The sequence below is a fragment of the Mus musculus genome, chromosome 15 (assembly GCF_000001635.26).
Source record: "Mus musculus strain C57BL/6J chromosome 15, GRCm38.p6 C57BL/6J".
Classification (NCBI taxonomy): domain Eukaryota; kingdom Metazoa; phylum Chordata; class Mammalia; order Rodentia; family Muridae; genus Mus; species Mus musculus.
Genome location: NC_000081.6, coordinates 85098087 through 85124473, shown reverse-complemented (window position 1 = coordinate 85124473; position 26387 = coordinate 85098087). Strand labels below are relative to the sequence as shown.

Here is a 26387-nt window from a genome sequence, read left to right as displayed (position 1 = left end):
ATTGTAAAGTGGCTATGGACTTATTTATTTAATCTCCTTTCAGTTATGGTAAAGAAGCAGATTCCAGCAATGTTAGGGACTTGTCAGACTTTCTGAGGACCCATGCTAGCAGGTGCCACTTTACTGTCACAGCCTGGTCTCTAAGTGCATGAATGCAGACTTATCTTTTGGTTGTTGGTTTATTTTGGAAATATAGCCAGAAACCTCCAAATAATTGTACTTTTGTCTAGGAATACTGTCTTGGCTGGATGTGGTGGCGCACACCTATAATTCTAGCACTTGGTAGGTAGACAGGAAAATCAGGAATTCAAGGTCATCCTCAGTTGCATAGCAGGTCTGAGCCTAGCTGGGCCACATGAGACCATGTCCCTTTCTCAAATAAGGAGAGTGAGAAAGCAGGGAAGAGATTATTCTTTATATGACATTTCATTAGAGATAGTGTGTTAATACAGTGATTGAGTTCATGAACAGAAGCTTAACCGTGTGCTCTGTACCTTGCCCTATCCATGTATAGGCAGAACATTACCAAAATCTCCTTGAAGAATTGAAAATAAACAAGATACAACTGATGCTTTTCCAACTATATTATAATGAGGAAAAAATCAATGTTTTAAACACTGAATTAGAGCAAATGGACGGGAATTTAAGTGTTGTAAAAGACACTCTTTCTCACCATGAAAACATATTTAAAGCTAAGAAAAAGGATTATGGAATGTTAACTAGACAACTACAGCAAACAGCAAAAGAACTGAAGTAAGTTTTTAAAATAAATGTTAGCAGTTAAAATTGTTTATGGCTTTTATTTAATCTGAGTGTGTATTCATGTGTCATGTGTGTATACTTACCCACCAACTCATGCTTACTAAAACATGCATGTGGAGGCCAGAGGATAGCCTGCAAAAGTCAGTTCTCTCCTCTTAACCATGTAGGTTCTAGGAACTGAAATCAGGTTCATTTTGTCAGCAAATGCATTTACCCAACTGTGTTTCATGTAAGTGGGGAAAATGTTATTGACATTTAGAAGTTGATGTGTTTGAGGAGACAGTCCTGGGGACTTAGAGCTTCACACTTGGTAGGCAAGTACTTTACCACTGAGCTATATTCTCAGCTTAGAAATTAAATTTCTAAAAATTTGTATTTTGAGCCAGGCATGGTGGCACACGCCTTTAATTCTAGCACTTGGGAGGCAGAGGTAGGCAGATTTCTGAGTTTGAGGCCAGCCTGGTCTAAAGAGTGAATTTCGGGACAGCCAGGGCTATACAGAGAAATCCTGTCTCGAAAAATAAAAAAAAAAATGTATTTTGTTTTGTTCTGTTCTGTTTTGTTTTAGACATAGTCTCACTGTGTAGCCCTGGCTGCCTTCAAACTCACAGGAATTTGCCTGCCTCTGACTCCTGAGTGCTGGGATTAAAAGTGTGTACCACCATCTCTGGTGGAAATCAACTTTATAAAGTAAACATTTTAGTTGGGAATGTGTCTAGATACACAGAGAAGTTATAAAGATCATGCCTTTATCTCATGTTCCCATGCTATTTCTCCTATTAATATATTACATTAATATAGTCTACAATTGCAAGAAGGGAGAGCTGAATAGCAGAAACAGAGGGGTATTTTTAAAGTGGTTAAACTATGAATTTGTCAAAATTAAACTATTATACCAAGAGTGAACCTTAATGTAAACAAAAATTTAAAAACTGATGTAAGAGAGTTAAGGATACCAAATGGATTGCAAAATGGGACCATACACTAACTGTATTCCAAATGTATCAAACAACTATTAGTGGAGTGGGAAGAAAAAGTGGTGACTTAAGTAATTTTTAGATTGTAAATTATGTTTGTATATGTATATGTGTATACAAAGTGCAAGTGCCTCTGGAAGTGTAAGATCTCCTGGAGCTGGAATTACCGATAGTTATGAGCCATCCAACATGTCTAGGGAAATTTAATTCTGGTCCTCTCTGAGAGAGTACTGTCAACTCCTAAGCCACCTTTCTAGATCCCTAGCCTAAGTAATTTTAAAATCCATAGATTTTAAAAGAAGATAAATTATACAGAACTGTATTATAAGTATAAAGTTGTTTCTCAAGGGGAAATGTGCTGTTTCTTTTTTTTTTTTTTTCTTTTTTTTTTTTTTTTTTTTGAGAGAGGGTTTCTCTGTGTAGTCCTGGCTGTTCTTGATCTTGCTTTGTAGACCAGGCTTGCCTTGAACTCAGAGATCCACCTGCCTCTGCCTCCCAAGTGCTGTGATTAAAGGTGTGTGCTACTACTACCAGCAAAAACCAAAACAAAACAGAATCTCAATAGTACTGTTTTCTCTGGCAACTACAGATATGCCTAACAATCTCTGCAAGCTAATTTTTATAATTTAATTTTGAATATTATTTGATCAAAATTGCTTTCATTTTGGCCAGGGTTGGTGACTCATATTCATGCCTTTCGTCCTGGCACATGGGAGGCAGAGACAGGAAGATCACTGCAGTCAAAGCCAGCTTTGTGTACATAGCTACTTCCAGTATAACAGGGGGTTACATAGTGAAACCCTGACTCCAAAAAATAAAAATATGAATAAAATAATAAATTAATACTTGCTTATATGCTAAAAATAAAAAATATTTTTCCTTTTTAGATCTGTTGAAGCAATTTTAAATCAGAAGAGGCCTCAGTACATTAAGGCTAAAGAAAACACTTCTCATCATCTAAAAAAATTAGATTTGTCTAAGAAATTGATAACAGACAATGAAAAACAATGTTCTAAGCAGGAAGATGGCATACGAGCCTTAGTGGCAGAACTGGCTGATTTGGATAGAGCATGGAAAAGTTTTGAAAAGCAGATGGAAGAGAAAATCTTACAAAAAGGGCGAGATATTGAATTGGAAAATAGCCAGGTGAAAAAAAATGAAAATACTGGAAACATTTTTTATTGTTTCAGTTTTAAATTAGAAAAAAAATAAGAGATAACCCCTATGATAATTTATTAAGATTATCTCTAGAATGTAAATTGTAGGAATTAGCTTTTTTAAATCTGTCCACCGAATCTAAATTTAATCTTGATACTAAGGTATTTTTCCATCATATAGTTAGGTGGTGTTATAACATTTATAAATTAATTAAATCCTGGTACTACCTGGAATTATATAGTGATACAAGTTAAGTAATTGTTACTATTTTAAAAATAAAACAGTTCTCTCTTAGATATATAAATGTAAAGATCAGATAATATGTGACTTTGAAAAAACTTAATTGACAAGGGAACTAAGATGATTTTAACTTTTCAGTGATATGTTAATAGTCAGTGTAATGCAGTATACAATATTAAAATTATTAATCAGTAAAACATACAGCTAGCCAAAAACATGTAAGTCAGTTTTCAAAGTCTTTCAATTAAAGTATCATTATTCATCTCTTTCATTGAGTTATGCTAATCTTGTTTCACACTATACATACACCAAAATAGTTATAACTAGAAAAGTAAAATATCATTTTCTCTAGATTGTTTTCTTCCCTAGATTTTCTATCAAAGACCTTATTATAGAGTTTGTCTTGACTATTATACTATCTAAAGAGTTTTTAATAAGGAAATTTTCTCATATTAAGTTCACATATTTTACCTGGAGAAGATGGCTAATTATGATCTAATTTGTATAAAGATTTTGATGAGAACAGGATGCCATATAATTTCATTAAGGTGAGTAATATGTCAATGCTGTTTATATAGCTGGATCGTTACAAACTGCTTAAGGAGCAAGTCAGACGGAAGGTTGGTATAATGACACAACAACTGGAAAAACTGCAGTGGGAACAGAAGGCAGAAAAAGAAAGACTTGCATTTGAAAAGAGGAGGCATGGAGACACTCAGGTACCAAGGATTCTATAGTCATAGTTTAGAATTAATTGCCATGAGATGTTGCTTCCCTTTATGTTACCTTTTCAATATATAAGTGGATTTATATCAAACACAAGAAAATTTTAAAACTCTAAGGGGCTAGGATTATATAGCTTAGTTTTAGAACACTGATATCCCAAACACAGCAAAATAATTTTGGTTTCTCTGTTGTTCTTAGAATTTTTATTTATATGCACTTTTATAGTTAGAGTAGGCCATGCCCTCATATGTGTTCAGGAAATGTTTTCTGTGCATCTATATGGTGATGAGCATGCACTTTAGTTCAGTAGTGTGAGGAGGATGGGGAGAGTGGGGACATTAAATACATTTAGCTCTCTGTATCTGTGGGTCTTAAAGATGTGGATTCAACTGAGGATTAACAGTACTCAGGGTAAAAATGTTTATTGAACATTGTTTTAGTACTTTTTGTCACTTCCTAAGCAATACAATATAATACCTATCAATATAACATTTATATTTTACTAGGTATTGTAAATCTTACAGAGACTATTTCAAGTACACAAGAAGATATGTGTCAATTTTATGTGAATACTCTGTCATTTTATATAAGGATTTGAGTATATGTAAATTAGGTGAACAATCATGGGTTCTGGAATCATTCCTCAAATATGTTGCCCAAGAAGAGAGCTAGTCAGTTTATGTTGGGAACAAGTGTTAAGATAGCATTATATTCTTCCACAGAGTAAGACTTCATTTCCAGCCTATCGTGCTCTTTACTTATTGTGTATGGTCTCAGTAAACAATTTATTAGATTGGGATGGGGAGCTTTACATTTTGCATTTGTATATACAGTCAGGAAAAGTATAGATAGGAGAGAAAGATGGATAGAGGGGAAAGAGAAAGATCCCTGAAGCTAATGTCTTTCCCAGCTGTCATCTGTTTCTCCCAACCATTCCATCCTTAGTTCCCAACAGTCTACTTAGTTCCTTCTCCCAGTTTTTCCAATACTATCAGCTCCAAATATAACAACTGTTCTGGCCTATCTGCTCAGCTCAGTTTCTCCTGACTCAACTGTCTCTGAACAATATCTTCTCCTCCAACTGCCTTCTCTTCTCACTCTGCTAGATCAACTCACTTCCAAATCTTAGCCTCAGCTGGCTTTTTTATATCATATCCTGTTCCCAGAATCTAAGAGGCAACCAACACTAAAGATCATAGCATCAAGCAGTTCTAACAGCTAAGAATTCTTAAAGGGCCAGTTGACTAACAACTGGGGATCCTTAAAGAGCTAGGTGCACAGGACAAATCACAGTATAAAGTCAAGCTCACAGTGAAGGACAAACTTAATAATCACTCCCTCTTAATATTTTAATACTCCTTTTCTAAAGACTAAGGATTGGGTATAAGATTACTGTTATTGCATATCCAACAATAATAGTTGATCACATTTTGAAGTTTCACTGAGCCACCCTGATATTTGTGTATATAGCATGCTAAGTGCTGCTGTAAGTCCAATTTGTGGTGGTTGTTTCTAAGCTTTTGGTTTTCTTTTACCTGTATTTACTGACTTGGTGATTTATAGTCATACATATTTAAACACTGCTCTAAAAATTTGAACATATAGCTCTCAGACCTTCAGAACTCCATGTGTTTTTCCAGCTACTACTTCAGATTCTACAGGTTAGGTGTTGAGCAAACATCTCAATCAATCTTAGACCCCAAACTGAACTTCCAATCTTCTCACCAAAATGTGTTCCACAGTCTTTCACGTCTCCAGTTATGACAGTTTAATTTTGCTCAGGTCAAAAATATGGAGCTAGTCTTTGAACTGTTGATTTTACCTTGAAAATATAAAAAGAGTCTATGTTTTTCCATTCCTACTATCACTTTTGTCCATGTTAATATACTTTTGGTTTGGATCAGTTCAGTAGCGTACCAGCTTCCTTTGCTACCACTGTTTATCCTACACAGTAGTCTTAGCATAGCAGCCAGTTAATGCATTCAGTAAGTCAAATCATGAAATTGGCTCTTTAAATTCTCCAGAGGCTTCCCAAGTTATACATAAAGGTTTTAAGTCAAAGTTCTTAGGTGACCTACATGGGCCTACCTGAGTTGTTGCTCAGTTTTCCTTCCTGTTTTCCTTTCTTTGATCTGTTGTATTGGCCTCCTGTAACATTACAAACACGTTTCTTCCTGAGTTTCCATCTGCAAAAGCAGTAATTTCTTGTAATCACTGAGCTATTTCTCCAGCCCCTGAATGGACCTTTTTTTTCTTTTCTTTTTTCTTACCTCTCTGAGACAATGTCTCACTATGAATCCCTGGCTGGCCTGGAACTCACCATGTAGATCAAGCTGGCTTTGCCTCACAGAGGTCTGCCTTCCTTAGACCCCTGAGTAGTGGGAGTAGAAGGGTGTACTGCCATTCCCAGCTTTAAATGGACTTAAGTGAGATAGTAGAATTTCAGTGTTGGGCTTCTTAATTTCAACATGTGCATTCCATTAGAAAAGAAGCTGTCTTACCTTATTTTGGAGGGAGATATATACATGTGTATGTGTGTGCAGGTGAGTTCATGTGCCTGTTTGTATTGGTGCAGAGCTCAGAAGAACATAACAAGTATCTTGCTTCATCACTCTCCTAATATCCTTGAGACAAGGTTTCTTACTGAACCTGGAGCTTGGGTAGCAGCCTGCAATCCCTAGCAATTATTCTGTCTGTGTAAATAGTGCTGGGGCTATAGGTGTGCACAGCCACTCTTGACTTTATGTGGGGATTTGAACTAAGGTGGTCATATTTGTGTAATCGTCTGAGTCATCTCAGCTCATCTTGGTCATTTTTGTAACTCTGGCACCTAGCACAATAGATGTTTGCTTCATGGATTATCATTGAGTAGATAGAAGAAAGGCTAAAGGTTAAAAAATCTAAAACTAGTTGAAGACTACACTCCCCATCCATCCAGTGTCTCTTCCCTGGGAAGTTAAAACTCCCCTTTCAGTTTTATCCCTCGCTAACTAAATGGGAAATTCAGAAAATAAATAATTCATAAATAACTTGCATTGATGTATTGTTCTGTTTATTATTATTGTGTGGTTGGTGTTCTTGCATAGAAGAAAACATGGTATGTCTAGGATTCAGTGCTATTTTTTTTAGGCATCTTAGAACCTGTATTTCTCAGGTGACAGTATTTGGACTTAATGATAAAGGACAAATAGAGCAAGCCTTGCATGAAGTCCTCTCCTTGTGCCTGTTAGTTGCCCTGTATTTCTTCTTTTTTATTAGATATTTTCTTTTTTTTATGGTGAAAAAAAAGTGTATATTTAGATTAGCCATCTGGACTCAGTTTAGATGATCCCAATCTTGTTGGCAACATCTAGGGCATCATAATCAAGAGCCAAGCAAACATCTGCCTTCTTCTCTCCGTCGGGCCTTATCAGGGTATTGACTTTGGCCATATCAGTGTCATAGAGTTTCTTGACAGCCTGCTTGATCTGATGCTTGTTGGCCTTGACATCCACAATGAACACAAGAGTGTTGTTGTCCTCTATTTTCTTCATGGCTGACTCAGTGGTCAGTGGGAATTTGATGATAGCATAGTGGTCAAGCTTGTTTTTCCTGGGCGCACACTTCCGAGGATATTTTGGCTGCCTCCGGAGCCGCAGGGTCTTGGGCCGCCAGAAGGTAGGTGACGTTCGGATCTTCTTCTTTTTGTGGCTGTGGACGCCTTTCAGCACAGCTTTCAAGGCCTTCGCTTTAGCTTCGGCTTTGGGAGGAGCAGGAGCTTTCTTCTTCGCTTTCAGCACCATCTTGGAGAAAAAGCAGATATTTTTCTTTATTTACATTTCAAATGCTATCCTGAAAGTTCCCTATACCCTCCCTCTGCCCTGTAGTTCTTGCATCATGGTGATACTTAAGTACTGTAATCACTTATTTTCTTGAGGACAGGAACTATCCCAGGCATTATTATACCTCTAGTTTCTACCACATGGAAGCCAGTGAATGGATTAGTTTGAAAGATAAATATGAACTGTGTAGGTAGTTGAAAATGTTTTTGAACTAAAGAGAGAGAGAGCACTTGTCAATCTTTCAGGATTTATTTCCCAGCACATATATGGTGGCTTATAATAACAACTCTTTTTCCAGAGGATCTGACACCCTCTTTTGTGGACACCAGATAGGAATGTGGTGTACCAACATACATGTAGACAAAACACTTCTCATAAACATAAGATAAATAAATCAAGAGATATTTAAAAATGTACTTGAAGTTTGAATTTACCAGTAAAATCACTGGAGACCAAATATTCCAGCAAAATACAGTCTGATTTGATCCTCAGTCTATTAACTATAAAAGCTCTATATTAGCTGACCTTTTCAAAATTAGTTTTTCTTTTATATTTTCTCTTAATTTTTAAATTACATTTATTTATATATTTGTGTGTGTGTCCATGCATGCCCAAGCACACTGATGTACTGTAGAAGTCAGAAAACAACTTGAGAGCATTGGCTCTTCCTTCTCTTATAGTCAGTGGTTGAAAAGAGTTCATCAGGCTTGACAGCAAGCATCCACTGAGCCATCACACCCTAGATATTTTCATATAGTCATATTTGATGGATTTCAAACTTTTAACAATGTATAGCATAATAAATTCTAGATATGTCATCTTATTGGTTTAGAATGTTGTAATTAGCTTTGTTTACTTCCTATTGTAGGGAAATCTAAAACAGATAAAAGAACAAATAGAAGAGCATAAAAAACGAATAGAGAAGTTGGAGGAATATACAAAGACGTGCATGTAAGTAGGAAAACAATCTTTGTAGCTTTTTCATATCTAAATAATCCAGTATATTCTCTAAGCAGTGAATGAATGTTACTAATGTGTGATATTCCTACTCTTTTGTCTTTATAGATTGTTAAAAATTATACTTAAAATTTGAAAATATAAATGTGTAGCAGTGGTAAAACTTAAATCTCCTTTTGACATTGACATTTCATAAATAATGAATTGTGGGTGCTGAAGAGGTGCTCAGTAGTTAAGAACACTGGCTGCTCTTGCAGAGGACTGGTTTTGATTCAAAGCACCCACATGGTGGTTGGACTCACAACTACCTATAGTTCCAGATCCAGGGGATCTGATATCCTCTTCTGGCTTACATTGGCACTAACTACATAGATGTTCACAGATATACATTCAGGCAAACACTCATACACATAAAATAAAAATAAACCTAAGATTTTTTAAAATGGTAATTAATTGTGTCTTGAAAGCTAATTCATGGTATTCAGTCTACCACTAAGGAAGTTTAGTTGAGTTTACATTGATATTAAGGATGTGATGGTTGCTCTGGTTTATATTGATCTACCCTTACTCTCATAGTAACCACAAATTTGTATTTTCAAATGGACAGGAATGACCAAAAAGCTCTTTTGTCTGTTTAGTGTTGGGTATCTTTTGTTTTTTATTTTTTTAATTTTCTTTTTTAGGTTTTTCAAGACAGGGTTTCTCTGTGTAGCCCTGGCTGTCCTGGAACTCACTTTGTAGACCAGGCTGGCCTCGAACTCAGAAATCCGCCTGCCTCTGCCTCCTAAGTGCTAGGATTAAAGGCGTGCGCCACCACTGCCCGGCTTATTCTTTTTTAATTGATATGATAGAGCACTACTCCATTTTTCATACAGTGCCAGACCAGACTGTTTTATGTTTTAACAAACTGGTTTTTCAGTTGTTATTCTTGTTGTTACTGTTGTAGGGATTGCTTGGAAGATAAAAAACAGCAAGAAGAGGCCCTGAAAAAAGAAATTGAAAATACGAAATCAAGAATGTCTGAAGTTAATGAAGAATTGAGTCTTATTAGAAATGAATTGCAGAATGCTGGAATTGATAACCATGAGGGAAAACGTCAGCAGAAAAGAGCAGAAGTTCTGGAACACCTTAAAAGACTTTACCCAGATTCTGTGGTAATTGGAATGAATTTTAAAGTCTGCTCTCTCATTCCTAAAAATAGTATCCTTACTTGAGATTGGAAATATAACTGTTGTAAGGAAGCAGAATTATTTTAGAAATGTTGTGTTTTGTATTTGACAATTTATATTTAAAATATAATAGTAAATAGAGTAAGAGATAAATAATTTCAAATTGTATTTGTAAGTATTGAGAAGGAACGTTTACATGAACATAGTACCTAGCCAGTGTACATTATGGCTGATATCCCCAGAGGAAACACAGTATGAAGTAATCTTGGTCCTCTCAACAAGAAACCTCTATGCTCAAGTTCTTCACCATTTTTAACAGGTATCGCTGCCATATGTTCATTTTCTCTCTGTACCCAGTGTCTTTCATACTAAGGACTTTAACCAAAATACAGTGCTATCCTGTTACATGGGATGTTAGCCTCACAGCATCATTTTCAGTTATATCGTGGGCCTCTCTTGTGCCTCAGTGTGCCCTGTGATTTCCTTATGGCGTACTTTTATTACTTGACACTTCACCATTGCTCTGCTCCAAACACTTGCCATTGACCTTATGGTACTACATTTTCATGACCACCTACTTTATCTCCTTTACACTGTCTTACTAGAACATCTTTTTTTTCATTCAAGAAACTGTGGGGGGCTGGTGAGATGGCTCAGTGGGTAAGAGCACCCGACTGCTCTTCCGAAGGTCCAGAGTTCAAATCCCAGCAACCACATGGTGGCTCACAACCATCTGTAACGAGATCTGACGCCCTCTTCTGGAGTGTCTGATGTACTTACATATAATCAATAAATAAATCTTAAAAAAAAAAAAAAAGAAACTGTGGAGGGGCAGGTATGGAGAGACTGAAACTAGAGCCTCATGTATGTGAGGTAAACATTCTACCAACTGAGTTATATGTCCTCAAATCTTTGATGATCTTCTTCAATCTTTACTTTGAATCATGGATGATAGAGGAATAGGGCAACGTTGCCCAATCTTGCTTCCTCAATTCATAACAAAATGACACAACCCTAGTTTTTTAAAAAAAAAAAAAAACAGTAGTTCAGCAATCATATCTAATGGCAGAAAATGGCTATTGTGCAGATTTCTTTTTAAACAGAGAAAAGGATGGAGAGATTTAACAACTTAAGTATAGTTTTAGTTGTTCTGAACTCTGTAGAAGCCAAGCTGATTAATTGACTAAATTGTGAAAAAATTTACCCAGTATTCCTTAATCACTTATATACTGTTTCCTTTCAAAGGTGGAGGGAATTGATTATAAAAACTAGAAAATCGGGAACCGGGGGAGGGGAGACCTCTGATGCACTCTAAGTGTAGAGAAGACTCAATTCCTCATTGAGAGAGAGAACATTTTGAATCCTCCCACCAAATAACGTGTGTTTTTCTACACAGGACAGAATCGCAGTGAAACAGAATGTTAATTTAAAACTCCACAGAGGGAGAGAATGAGATGTTCAGACAGTGTATTCTTTGAAAGTATCAGCTGAGCCCTTGTATTTCCCGCCCTCCAGGGAGAGTGGGTAGAGCAGGAATATGGATTCAGTCACCTATTGCTTAAAGACGGCACTTGATTCACTCTATGGGAAAGCAGTCAAGAGGTTGTCCATTATCAAAAATGAAAGGTCCACATTGAATATAAGAATTCAGATGAATTTGAATGTGACTATTAAATTGGACATATAAATTGTATTCAGTTTTCTGTCATGCTTTGTTACATTGGAAAACAATGAATTATATGTTTCTCACTAATGCATTTGTTTTCTTCCTCTGTTCTGAAACCTACTAAGTTTGGAAGACTGCTTGATCTGTGTCATCCTATTCATAAGAAGTACCAGCTGGCTGTGACTAAGCTTTTTGGCCGGTACATGGTTGCCATTGTTGTAGCCTCAGAAAAGATAGCGAAAGATTGTATTCGATTTCTGAAGGCAGAAAGAGCTGAACCTGAGACATTCCTTGCTCTAGATTACCTTGATGTAAGAATTTTAATATTTGGTATTTATTAATTGCCAAATTTAATGCCTTTATTGCTCCAAACTGGCAGCTATGGGATGGGGGTAGGGTGGGTGCAAGTGATGTAACTTGGATGCCAGTTAGCCAATCAGTCATTTAAGTGGCTGGTGTTTCTGAACTTCAGGTGAATAATATCAAGCAACTGCTATCTTTTGTGATTCATGATATTTCTTCCTAGTCTAGTATTGCTACAATTCTTAATGTCTTTAGTTTCAATCCTGGAGAAGAACTCATGTAGACCAGGCTGGCTTCAAATTCTTAAGAGATTTGCTTGCCTCTGCTTCCTGAGTGCCAGGATTAAAGACATGTACCACTATGCCTGGTAAAAATAATTTTTATTTGTTATTCATTTGAATTTTTTCAAGGCAAACTCATAGTTTACGAAAATATGATATAGGAGAGTCTGAAATGATGGCTTAGCAGTTAAAAATACTGGCTGCTCTTACAAAGGACCTGGGTTAGATTCTTAATACACCTCCAAAGCAGCTAACAACCATCTGTAATTCCAGTCCTTGGGTCTCTGACTCCCTCTTCTGGTCTCTGTGGGCACTTCATGCATGTGGTACACAGACATACATGCAGACAAAAATTTTTTTTAATTAAAATCTTATACAGGGGCCGCTGGAGAGATGGCTCAGTTAAGAGCACTGACTGCTCTTCTGAAAGTCCTGAGTTCAAATCCCAGCAACCACATGGTGGTTCACAACCATCCGTAATGAGATCCAGCACCCTCTTCTGGGGTGTCTAAAGACAGCTGCAGTGTACTTATACAGGAAAAATAATAATAACAAAAACCTTATACAGGGTCACCACATGACTCAGTAGATAGAGGTCTTGTTACCAAGCATGACAACTTGAGTTAAAGATTTAGTTCCTCTACTCACATGGTAGAAGGAGAGGAGCCAATTCCCACAGGTTGTCCTCTGTACTTTCCAGAGACATGCTAGAGGACACCTACACACGCACACACTCTAAATAAATAAATAAATAAAGTAAAAAAATAACCTTATACGGAAATATAAAAGGAATATTTCCTTTTAGTACACAGTTCTTAAATACTATTTTAGAGGTTTTCTATACATTCAGGCCATATGAACATATGTATGTATATATCTACCATTCCCATGTGCATACATATATACCTTTGAGTATACACAGGATTTTTGTTTAACAGAAATGAGATTATATTTACTTATTTTCAGTAATAATGTAGCAGATATATTTATGATTTGTAGACAGAAATCTGAAAGTATATCTGTAATCTGAAGGCTGTCCTGATCATTTCAGACTAGAGGGTTTTTATTTCATTTCATTTTTAGATCTGTAGTACTGTTGGTTACATACCTAAGAGTGGCTACTGCATTCCACTCTGTTTTACAATGTATAGAACACATTTTTTTTTTTTTGGTTTTTTTCGAGACAGGGTTTCTCTGTGTAGCCCTGGCTGTGCTGGAACTCACTCTGTAGACCAGGCTGGCCTCGAACTCAGAAATCTGCCTGCCTCTGCCTCCCGAGTGCTGGGATTAAAGGTGTGCGCCACCACTGCCTGGCCACAAAGCACTTCTTATTTATTGTTTTGTTCCAACAAGCTAGTGGCAGTTGAATCTGGAAGTTCTTGTGGCTTTTAATGAAGTTTCTTTATTTTTGAAAAATATTACATGACATAATGTGGGAAACAGTTTCTCATGTTTTAACTGAAAGTACATTGCATAGAAGAGCATTTTGTTAATCCTTGGCTATACTTTGGAAAGAATATAATAAGCATTTAGTTTTTATTTTAGTGTAGTTAATATACCAATTTTCCTTTTAACCGTTCAGATCAAGCCAATCAATGAACGACTAAGGGAAATTAAAGGCTGTAAGATGATGATCGATGTTATAAAGACCCAGTTTCCTCAGCTGAAGAAAGTGATTCAGTTTGTTTGTGGAAATGGCCTTGTCTGTGAGACTGTGGAAGAAGCAAGACATATTGCATTCGGTGGACCTGAAAGACGGAAGGTGAGAGACTTGATCACTCTTTCAACTAAGTTGAAGTTTGTTCATTCATTTGTTTGGTCTCTACCCTCTCCCTTTTACTCGTGTGTTCTTTTTAGTAAGGAAAACCAGCATACAAAAGCCTAAGATGCTTTCATTTGATGATTATTGTTTTGAGATGGGGTCTCATGTAGCCCAGACTTGCCTTGAGCTTGTTGTATAGCTGAGGATAACTGTGATAACAATGATCTTCCTGCCTCTGCCTCCCAAGTGCTGGGATCAGAGACATGCATTATCATGTCCATTTTTGTATATACTAAAGATTGAATGCAGGGCATTGTATATTTAGGCAAGCACTCTACCAACTAAGCTACATCCTCAGCTCTTCAGTTGAGTTTATAAAATTAACTTCTGTAGCATTCTCTATATCACAAATTCTAAGGCATTTGAGTTTTTCCCTTTGTGTGGAATAAATGTCCTTGTTGATTCCTGTATTCTCCCTGCATTGTTTTACCTTTAAATAGCTGGAAGGATTTTGTTGTTGCTTACTTTACATTTTTTGTTCTTATATAACTTAATGGGAATACTTTGAATGTTGATGATTTGTGGGGCTGTGGGTGTGTGGGAAAGAGGGGAGTGGGTCCGCAAGAATTACGGTGCTCTGGGTGGGCGGATGCGGGAGTACTGTGCACGCTTTCCCACCCATCACTTCTCACTGAGGTTCAGGACCTCAGCTTGACTGGAGACCAGGCTGTCTGTACATAGCCCATTGCCCCACAATGCTTAACATAATTTTATTTAAAATGGCACAGTTGAAATGTTACTGAATATTAATATTTCAAGGGAGTGATTTTTTTTCAAATCCATAGCACCCACATAAGCGAAGCATGACTCAATATACCTGTAATTCTAGTGTTAGAGGGTAGAGACATTTGGATCCCAAGATCTAGCTGGTTAATTTAAATAACAAGCTTCTAGTTTAGTGAAAAACTGTCTCAAAATAGTAAGACAGAGAGCAATAGACATAGAGACCTCATATCCTGGTCTGGCCCCTACACACATGCACATGTACATATATATCCCCATAAATGTATGCACACCCACAAATATATATTTTTCTTACATGGAAATTTTATATTTAGTTGAGCAATGCTAAATTATTGTTCAATAATTATTTTTATTTTATAAAGTATACCAATGCTTAAGTGCCTAAGCCATAGTGATGCTATATAGTAAATAGTTATGGGACTTTAGGTAAGTTCCTAACCTCTTAATTTTTCTTATCTAAAACTGAGGGGATAATTAACTCTCATAAAATTATGAAGCTTACATTAAGTGACAAGCATAATGCTGCCAGAATGCTTAGGAAATAATCCTTAGCAAGTGGTAGCTGCTTCATGAACAATTAACAGTTATCTAGAATGTCTAGTATAAAAAAATCAATACAGAATAAGCTTTTCTTCTAAGAATTTCCATTCTTAAATTTAGTATTTTTCTAAAATGATTAATGATATATATTTATAAATAGACTTTAATTTTATGTATATGGGTGTTTTGCCTCTGCATGTATGTCTGTGCATGATATGTGTGCCCAGTATCCATGGAGGCCAGAAAAGGTTATCAGCTTTCTTGGAACTGGAGTTATATTGTAAGCTTCCATGTGGATCCTGGGAATCTAACTTGGGTCTTCTGGAACCAGCCAGTGCTCTTAACCATTGGGCCATCTTTCCAGCACCTTAAAATAGATTTTTAAAGATTGTTCAGTTTTAAAAAGCTGTTTGAAGATAAGGTGATTTGTCCCTTATTTTAACTCATATTTATAATTTATTTCTTGTTCACAACAACATGCTTTATCTCATTGTAACATGTTCTTAGAATTTTAGAATTTTAATCTGGTTTATTTGCATATCAACAGTATTTCAGAAATGTAAAAAAGAACCTTCTATGTTTTAGGTTTAGTAAAACGTCTGGATAGATACCACATTCTTTCATCTTCAATTTGTACTTTTGATTTCCTATAGACTTTTGTATTTTAAAACTTTACATTTCAAGTGACATTACAAAATAGTCTGGTTTATTTAAATATATAGCACATATAAATTGCATACAATACCTGCAAACAGTATAATGTAAAATTATCAAATCTGCTAGGCATGGGCAGCGCACGCCTGTAAGCTCAGGATATGGGAGGTAGAGGTCAGGAGTTCAAGGTCATCCTTGGCTATCTAGTGTGTTTCAGGCTAGTTTGAACTACATAAGATTCTGTCTCAAAAACAAAACAAAAAACATAGCTTCTCACAGGGCTAGAGAGATTGCTCAGCAATTTAGAGCACTTGTTGCCTTCCAGAAGACCTGGGTTCCATGCTCAGCATTCACATAGTCACTCACAACCATCTACAACTCCTAAATTCATAATTATAGAGGATCTGATGCCATCTTTTAGCCTCTACAGGTACCAGAAATGTACATAGCATACACACAGTCAAAACATTCATACACAAATGTTTAAATCTTTAAAATCTAAGGAAAAAAGATATCAGCAAAAGAAGACTATATAAGGCTGAGAGAGTAGAGTGCTTGCCTAGTATGCTTGACTGAGGCTTTAAGTTGTTTTCCTTACACCACCCTGACAAATGTATACTAATGTGTGGTATGATGCCTGAAAGCATAATTTTGTACATGCAAATATTTCTCACAAAAATATCTAACAATCTATACTTAAGTTTTTATTATCTCTTAAGAAAGCAGCTGGGGGGCTGGTAAGATGGCTCAGTGAGTAAGGGCACTGACTGCTCTTCTGAAGGTCCGGAGTTCAAATCCCAGCAACCACATGGTGGCTCACAACCACCCATAATGAGACCTGACGCCCTCTTCTGGTATGTCTGAAGTCAGCTACAGTGAGCTTATGTATAATAATAAATAAATCTTAAAAAGAAAGAAAGAAAGAAAGAAAGAAAGAAAGAAAGAAAGAAAGAAAGAAAGAAAGAGAGAGAAAGAGAGAGAGAGAGAGAGAAAAGAAAAGAAAAGAAAAGAAAAGAAAAGAAAAGAAAAGAAAAGAAAAGAAAGCAAGCAAGCAAGCAGCTGGGAGGCTGGGGCCAGGAACATTTCTCATTCTAATTAAGTAGAAACATTTATAAAATGTTGAAAATTGATTAATTTATTCCATTAAAGCACTCACTTAGAGCACTGTAAACTCTGGGTAATTTTATACCTTGACTCTAAATTTCATTCTGTATTTCGGAGAATACAATTGTTTGGGGGTATCCTAAAGTTTTTAAGTCATTTTCATAATATGCTGTTTATAATATATGTCAGAATCTTCAAAACAAAGGATCATACAATACAAATGATTTAATATTAAATATGGTTTTTGCTTCTCAGCATTATGTATGTTTGGGGCGAATATACAGCTTATTTTAAACCTCTATGGTGGCTTTTAATTTGTTGCCTAGTCTTAATAAGATGGGTTTTATATTTGTGGTTTGTATTCCTTTAAAAATCAGTATTGTATTAGTAAAGTTAAGGAAGTGTTTTTTGCATCTACAAAATCTCAGCTGGGAAAAGGTACCCTAAAATACATTTCTCTAAAGGAAAATGTTTTTATGATGCAGGCAGTAGCACTTGATGGAACACTGTTTTTGAAATCTGGAGTGATTTCTGGAGGGTCAAGTGACTTAAAGCACAAAGCTCTGTGCTGGGATGAGAAAGAGTTACACAATCTAAGAGACAAAAGAAGCCAACTAGTCCAAGAGCTAAAGGTAAATCCTCATCATAAAAATTATAAAATATTATGGAAAATAATTATGCAAAAACTAAGTATTTTTCTTATTAAGGTAAGTTCTATGAATTGCTTGTTTACTGTATCTTTTTCTTTTCTTTTTTTTCTTTTTGAGCCAAGTGCTGATTCTGGCTATCCTGGAACTCACTGTGTAGACAAATCTGGCCTCACTTGGTAGAGGCCTCCCAAGTGCTGGGATTATAGGCGTGTACTACCACATCCAGCTTCCTATACAAATTTTTGTATTAGGTATTGTTACCTATTTTATTTGTATAATAACTTACTCTTATATGTGGTACAGAATTTCTTCACATTAAAAAAAAAAAAAAAGATTTAGCCAGGTGTCGTAGCACACACCTTTAATCTCAGCACTCTGGAGGCAAAAACAAGTAGAGCAGGTAGATTTCTGTGAGTTCTAGGCTAACCTGATCTACATAGTGAACTCTAGGACAGACAGAGCTACATATTGTCTCAAAAAAAGATTTTATTAAAAGATTTATTTTATTTGTGTGTGTTCGTGCACGTATACATATAAGTGGTACCAAAAGAGGTTAGAAGAGGACATCGGATTCTCTTCCAGGAACTGGATTTACAGAAGGTTGTAAGCCACCATGCAGGTGCTGGGAATGGAATGCAGGTCCTCTGCAATGGCAACCAGTGTTCTTAATCTCTAAGCAGTTTCTCTAGTTCCAAGGGTATAATTTCTAAATAAAATGTCAATATAGAATCTTTATCAATATAATAAGAGAGTACATATGACCATATAAAATTTGTTCTAAAAACACTTGTAATTATTTTATATTATACTTTGCTGATTGGTTTTATATCAAACTGATGTAAGCCAGAGTTGTTTTTGGAAGAGGAAAACTCAATTAAGAAAATTTTCTTACCATATTGGTATGTGGTGTATTTTTCTTACTTGGTGGTTGATGTGAGAAAGCTCAGTTCATTATGAGCAGTGCCACCCCAGAGCTGGGGTTATTGGGTACTATACACAAGCAGGCTCTGCAAGCCAGTAAACTGCACTCTTCCATGGGTTCTGCATCAGTTCCTGCCTCCAGATTCCTGCCCTCCTTGAGTTCCTGCCCTGACCCCTCAATGATGGACTATTATTTACAACTGTAAAATGAAATAAATCCTTCACTCCTCAAGTTACTTTTGGTCCTGGTAAGGTTTTTTGTTGTTTGTTTTGTTCTGTTTTGTTTTGTTTTGTTTTGTTTTGTTTTGTTTGAGACTGTCGCTCTCTGTAGGCCTGGCTGTCCTGGAACTCAGAGATCCACCTGTCTCTGCCTCCTGAGTGCTGGGATTAAAGAAAAACATGTACCGCCACTACCTGGTTGTCATGGTGTTTTATCCCAGCAGTAGAAACCCTAATTAGGACATACTTGATGTTGTAATCCAAGATGTAATTGGAAAAGTTATATGCTGTTGTATAGAAAAGGTATTTTATAAAATTTATACCTAAGTCTAATTGAAATACCAAGTAAAAGAGTAATTGGTTTAGGGCTGAAGAGATGTGTGATGGCTATTCTTGGTCATCATCTTGATTGCATCTGGAATTAATTAAAACCCAAAAATGGAGTGTGCACTGGCGAGGGAGTTTTGTTTAATTTGAAGTGGGAAGATTTACTCTTAACCCAGATGTCTGATGCGGGAAAGACCTCCTCTAATCTGAACCACATCTCCTGCTGGAAGCCTATACAAGGGCATGGAAGAAGGAAGCTTCAATCTTTTCTAGACTTTTCTAGTTTACTCTCACCTTGCTATCAGGTCTATTCTTTCACTGGCATTGAGTCTATGCCTTTGGGATTCTGTATACTGAAGACCAGCTGAGACATCCAGCCTCATGGACTGTAGAACTACTAGATTCTTGAACTTTCATTCATAAGCAGCCATTGTTGGATTAGCTAGACCACAGCCTGTAAGTCATTATAATAAATCCCATAGATAGATAGATAGATAGATAGATAGATAGATAGATAGATAGTCATTCTATAAGTTCTCTAGCTGTAGAGAACCCTAACTAATACAGATTTTGGTATCAGAACTGGTTCTAGACAGCAGAACTATAAGAATGATTACTATATTAAATATCTGGAATAAGCTTTCTAATTTGTTAGCACCTATAATTACTGAAGCCTCTGGGTGCTTGGAGAGTACTGAAAGCTGGTAGTGTGAACTATTTTACAAACTTAAGGAGAAAAATGCATTTGGCTACCCTGATAAACCAATATTGAGTTACAACAAATTTGGTGACTTTGTAAACTTTTGACAGTTTATGGAAAAATAAGAAAAAATATGATGGTGGTCTGTTGCTCCTAATATCTCTGGATAAATTGACAAATACACTTATGAAATCTGAGAAAAAATTAGCAAACTTTTCACATCTCAGAATATGGTAAAAGATAACAATGGGTTTAGTGATAAAATTGACTGGGTCCAGATATGTATTAACAGTCTACAGATCTCTAAATGTTTCCTGAAAGAGAGCCTCTCCAGCAGCCACAGAGTTCAAGTTGCAGAAAATTAAACCACAGATTCAATATAAGGTTAGTTGGATTACAGCAAAAATTCAATTCCCAGCCTCAGAGGGTGTTGGCAATTAAAGTAAGAGCATTAATGGTAAAAGAATGGGATCCTGTAACTTGGAATGGAAGCTGAGAACTTTGATCTAACTTCTGCAGAAGATATACTGCCATCCTTTGAAATGTTGCCTTTTAAAAAGAGTTATTTATCTATTATGTGTAAGTACACAGTAGCTGTCTTCAGACACTCCAGAAGAGGGTGTCAGATCTCATTACAGATGGTTGTCAGCCACCATGTAGTTGCTGGGATTTGAACTCAGGATCTTTGGAAGAGCAGTCAGTGCTCTTAACCACTGAGCCATCTCTCCAGCCCCCTTTTATTTTTTTAAAGATTTATTTATTATTATATCTAAGTGCACTGTAGCTGTCTTCAGCTGCACAAGAAGAGGACATCAGATTTCTTTACAGATGGTTGTGAGCCACCATGTGGTTGCTGGGATTTGAACTCAGGACCTTCACAAGAGCAGCCAGTGCTCTTAACCGCTGAGCCATCTCTCCAGCCCGAAATGTTGCCTTTTCTGTCTTCAACAACACTGATATCCTTTGGAGCCCATCAATAGTTGCCTCTAGACTTATAACCAGACTTAAGGCAAAACAGGGTTCTAGAGGGGAAGTAGAAAGCATAGTTCATGAAGAGGTGCAGTACACTAATAAAGAGCTTAATGAATTTGCTAATTCAGTCAAGCAGAGGTCTGGGGAATATGTGGAATGGGTTTTAAGAATATGGAATAATGGTCAAAGGAACACAAAACTAGATCAGGCTAAGTGTATTGATATGGACTTATTGAGATTCTAGGTTTAATATGGAAGCTCAAACAGTTTTTTTTTAAACTGGGGAGAAAAATGACCAGACTTTCTAAGGTCCGTTGAGTACTGGTTCAGAATTGATGCTGATTCTAGGAGCTCCCAAGAAACGTTATAGCCCTCCAGTTAGCGTAAGTAATTATGGAGATCAGGTAATTAATAGAGTTTTGGCTTAAGTCTACTCACCTCACCAGAGGTTCAGTGGGTCCCCAAACTCATCCTGTGGTTATATCCCTACTCCTAGGATATATAATTAGAATCAATACACTGGGAAGTTGGCAGAAATATTACATTGGTTCTCTGACCTGTGGAGTGAAGGCTATTATGGTTGGAAAGTTTAAATGGAAACCTTCAGAGTTGTTACTGCTGAGGTGACAGGGAATCAAAAACAGGATCACATCCCATGCAGAAACTACATAAATTAGTGTTTTATCATTAAAGACTTGAAAGATTGAGGGGTGATAGTCCCACCACATCTCCCTTTAACTGTCTGGCCAGTATAGAAGACAACAGATCATGGAGAATGACAGTTGACTAGCAAAAACTTAATCACTCAGTCAAGTGCTGACTTCTATTACAGATGTGGTATCCTTACTTGAGCAGATTAACACATCTCCTGGTACATGGGATGCAGCTATTGAAATGTACCTTTTTCTTGGTACCTGTCCATAAAAACCACCAGAAGCAATTTGCTTTCAGTTGGCAAGACCAGATTTTACCTCAGGATATATAATTGGCCAGGCCTGTGCCATAACTTAGCTTAAAGAGCTCTTGATAGACTATCTCTTATATCAGTGTAAATTATATCAATATAATTATGTCATCATATCACATTGGTGATTATATTGATGACATTATACTAATTGGACAAAGTAAGCAGAAGGTAGCAACCACGTGTGTACATCAGAGGATGGGAAATAAATCTAACCAAAATTCAAGGGCCTTCTACCTCAGTGAAATTCTTAGGAGTCCAGAAGTGTGAGATATGCAGAGATATTCCTTTTAAGGTGAAGAACAAGTTATTGCACCTGGCGCCTCTCACCCAAGAAAGAAGCAGTGTTTAGTAGGCCTATTTGGATTCTGGAGACAGCATATTCTTCACTTAAGTATGTTATTCCAGCCCATATACCAAATGACCAGAAAGCTGCTAGCTTGGTGAAGGGCCTGGAATAGGAGAGGGCTCTTCAATAGGTCCAAGCTGCTCTATAATTTGGACCATATAATCCAATAGACCCAGTGGTACTTAAAGTGTCAGTGACAAATCATGATATTATTTGGAACCTTTGGCAACCTATAGATGAATTTCAGAAGAGACGTTGGAATTTTGGAGCAAGGCTCTACCATCATCTTCAGACAATTATTCTACCTTTGAAAGACAGGTCTTACTCTACTGGAAACTGAGTATTTGATAATAGACCACCAAGTTACCATGCAACCTGAGCTGCTGATCATGAACTAGGTGTTATCTGATCTGCCAGTTCAAAAAGTAGAACCACATAGAAGCAATTCATTACCAAATGAAAGTTGTATATACATGATTGGGTCTGAGCAGGTTCTGAAGGCACAAGTAAGATACAAAAAGAAGTTGCCTAGGGGTTGGAGAGATGGCTCAGCAGATAAAAGCACTGCCTGCACTTCCAGAGTTCCTGAGTTCAATTCCCAGCAACCACATACTGGGTCACAACCATCCATAATGGGGTCTGATGCCCTTTCTGGTGTATCTGAAGACAGCTACAGTGTACTCTTATACACATATACTCATATACATAAAATAAATAATTCTTAAAACAGTATTAAAAAAGAAGTTGCCAAAATGCCTATGGTTTCTACTCCCATTAAAATGCTGTCTGCTACCAAGCATGCACCTATGCCTTGTAGGGTATGCCCTTACTGGTTGACTGAGAAAGAGAAGACTAGGGCGTAGTTTGCTGATGGTTCAGCTCAGAAGTGGACAGCTGCAGCACAACAACAACCCCTTCCTTGGACAACCCTAAAAGACACCATTGAAGGGAAATCTTCACAGTGTGCTTAGACAGTACACATGACCGTGCATTTTATTTAGAAGGAAAAATGGCCAGATGTGTGATTGTTCACTGATTTTATGGACTGTAGTCAATGGATTGGTTGACTGGATTGTCAGGGACTTGGAAAGGCCATGATTGGAAAATAGTTGAGAAAGACATCTGGGGAAGAAGTATGTGGCTAGATCTTTCCCAATGAGTGAAGGATATGAAGATACTTATGTGCCATGATAATGCTCATCACAAAGTGACTTCAGCTGAAGAGTTCAATAATCAAGTAGATAGGATGACCCATTCTGTGGACAGTCAGTCTTTTTCCCCAGCCATTCATGTCATTGCCCAGTGGGCCCATGAACAAAGTGACCATGATGGCAGAAATGGAAGTTATGCATAGGTACGACAACATAGACTTCCTTTCACCAAGACTGACTTGGCTCCAGCTGCTGCTGAGTGCCAGATATGTCACCATTCCTCAGGGTAACCAGCCAGTGACCAGTTTATTACATTGGACCACTTCCTCTGTAGAAAAGACAACACTGTTTTTACTGGTAGATATTTATTGTGGTTATGGGTTTGCCTTTCCTGCATATACTGCATCTGTCAAAACCACCATTTGTGGACTTACATAATACCTTACACTGACATGGTATTCCACATATTATTGCTTCTGGCCAAGGAACTCATTTCTTAGCCAGAGAACTGCAACAATGGGCCCATGATCATGGAATCCTCTTGTTTTACCATGTTCCCCACCATCGTGAAGCATCTGACCTGATGGAAAGATGGAATGGCCTTTTGAAGACACAGCTACAGTGCCAATTATTTGGCATCAGCCTGGAGAGCTGGGCCAGGATTTTCCAGGGGGCAGCATATGCTTTGGATCAGTCTCCTGTATATGATAAGTTTTCTCCCATAGCTAGGATCCACAGGTCCAGGAATCAAGGAGTGAAAGGGGGAATAGTTCCACTCATTATCATCCCCAGTGACCCACTAGGAAGATGTTTGCTTTCTGTTTCACAATCCTAAGTTCTGTTGGCTAGAAGTTTTGATTCCAGAGTGGTGGAGCATTCCTGCAAGGAGCCACAACAAATATTTTATTGAACTGGAAGCTCAGATTCCCTCCTACACCCAGCCACTTTGAGCTTCTGATGCCCTTAAGCCAAAAACCTAAGAAACGAATATCAGTGTTAGGAGGGGTGATTGACCCAGATTACCATGGAGAAATTAGGTTGTTTCTCCACAATGGAGTTAAAATAATCATGTCTGGAATGTAGAGATCCTTTAGGGTGTCTATTGATGCTACCATGTCCTCTGATTAATGTCAATGGGGAACTGCAACAACTTAATCCAGGAAGGATGACAAAGGGCACAAGATCCATCAGGAGTAAAGATATGGGTTTTACCTCCAAGAAAAGAGCCAGCACCTGCTGAAGTGCATGCTGATAGTGCAAGAAATACAGAAGGGTAGTAGAGGAAGGTAGTTACAAATACCAGCTAAGACCATGTGATCAGTTGCAGAAACAAGGTTAATAATTGACGTGAATATTTCTGTTAAGAATGTGTTTTTTTCAATTTCTTTATCATGTAAAGTATTATTAATTAAGAGAAGATTGATGGTTATCATATTCAAATTTAAGACACTAGAAGAATGTTCCTCAAAGGACATTGCTACATATACATAAATCCTAAATTTATGTGTTTGCAGTTGTAAGTGGGATAGTTGTATAATGTTAGTCATAGTTTTGACCTGGTTATTGTTTTCATTTGGGAATTAATCATGACATAAGAAGATATGATGTATGAAGTTGACAAAGAATGGACTTGTAGTGGCTATTCTTGATTGTCAACTTGTCTACATCTGGAATTAATTAAAACCTAAAAAGGGAGAGCACACATATGATGGATTTTTACTCAATTTGAAGTGGGAAGATCCACTTCTAATCTGAATCTTAGAGGGTAGAAGACCCATTTCTAATCTGGGCCACATCTGTTGGAAGCCTTTGTATCTTTATAAAAAGATACCAAAAAGAAAGAAAGAAAGAAAGAAAGAAAGAAAGAAAGAAAGAAAGAAAGAAAGAAAGAAAGAAAGAAAGAAAGAAAGAAAGAAAGCAAGCAAGCAAGCTTCACTCTGTCCACTTGCTCTCACTCTCACTAGCAAGTCCATTCCTTTACTGGCATTAGAGCCTACTTCTCCAGGATTCTAGGGTATAGTGACGGTAGAGGGTATGTGATTTCAACTTTCCAAAACAAATTCTAAGAAACCAATAGGTATGGGGACATATATATGTTTATATATTTTAAGGACTCACAGTAAAAATACAGTGTTTCATTTACTTGTGGTTGCATATAAGGTAAGTGAAGCCAGAAGGGAATGAAGAAGGCAAGCTCAAAGAAGATGCTCTCTACAACATCTTGTCAGATGACCCCAAAGAGACTGGTGATGTGCACTGAGTGAGATAGCCCTCATTTTCATTTTTCACTTTTCATGCCTGTATTTTCTGTTGGAAAGTTTATTAGTTTTTTGAAAAATTTGTATGCAGTCTTACTCCAGATGACAAATGTAATTTACACATTCAGTATTTTTCTAGATTTAAAATTTTATTTTTATGATATATATATATATACATATATACATACATACACACACATATGTGTATGGAATACTCATATAATATATATGTATAATTTTAACAATATTTATTTAGAAGTTTTACTATGCAAACATATAATATGAGTATATACACTTTTTTGTTTGTTTGTTTGTTTTGTTTTGTTTTGTTTTTTCGAGACAGGGTTTCTCTGTATAGCCCTGACTGTTCTGGAACTCACTTTGTAGACCAGGTTGGCCTCGAACTCAGAAATCTGCCTGCCTCTGCATCCTGAGGAGTATATATACTTTTGAGTATGTATACATAGCTTTACTACGTATACATATATATCATATGAGTGTTTTTGCCTGACTGTGTTTATTCACCACATAAATGCTGTTTCCATGGAGGTCAGAAGAGGGCATCAGACTCTTTGGGACTGAAGTCACAGTTTTATGCTACCCTATGGGAATTGAGCACCAGGGTCCTCTGTAGGAGCATCCAGTGCTTATAGCTCCCAAGTGTTCTTTTCAGCACCCCTACTTCTTTTTATGTGTATGTATGTTTTGCCTGCACATATGTCTGTATACCATCTAAGTGTCTGCCTGCAGAGGCCAGAAGGGGGCATTGGATTCCTTGGAGTTGGAGTTATAGATGATTGTGAGATACCATTGGGTGCTGGGAATGTTATCTGCAAAAGCAGTCAGTGCTCTTAGTCACTGAGACATCTCAACATTACCCATACCCTATCTCTCTTTGGAAAATGTTGAATGATTATGTGTAAAATCAGTAAGTCTTTATCATGAAAGCACT

General features: G+C 36.9%; 2 protein-coding genes and 1 pseudogene across 2 annotated transcripts in view; 1 reads left to right on the top strand and 2 right to left on the bottom strand.

Moving 5' to 3' along the window:
- Smc1b (structural maintenance of chromosomes 1B) overlaps positions 1-26387 on the top strand; it is a 67269-nt gene that overhangs the window by 7484 nt on the left and 33398 nt on the right. Inside the window, exons 5-12 of the mRNA NM_080470.1 lie at positions 515-753; positions 2627-2885; positions 3716-3856; positions 8553-8635; positions 9588-9795; positions 11602-11787; positions 13643-13822; positions 17410-17556. Coding sequence (NP_536718.1) covers positions 515-753; positions 2627-2885; positions 3716-3856; positions 8553-8635; positions 9588-9795; positions 11602-11787; positions 13643-13822; positions 17410-17556 — 1443 coding nt within the window. The remainder of the gene's footprint in view (positions 1-514; positions 754-2626; positions 2886-3715; positions 3857-8552; positions 8636-9587; positions 9796-11601; positions 11788-13642; positions 13823-17409; positions 17557-26387) is intronic.
- The window catches only part of Fam118a (family with sequence similarity 118, member A), an 80519-nt gene continuing 61025 nt past the window's right edge, over positions 6894-26387 (bottom strand). The window contains exon 9 of the mRNA NM_001378838.1: positions 6894-7645. Coding sequence (NP_001365767.1) covers positions 7593-7645 — 53 coding nt within the window. The 3' untranslated portion in view covers positions 6894-7592. The remainder of the gene's footprint in view (positions 7646-26387) is intronic.
- On the bottom strand, positions 7135-7658 carry Gm10923 (predicted gene 10923; annotated as a pseudogene).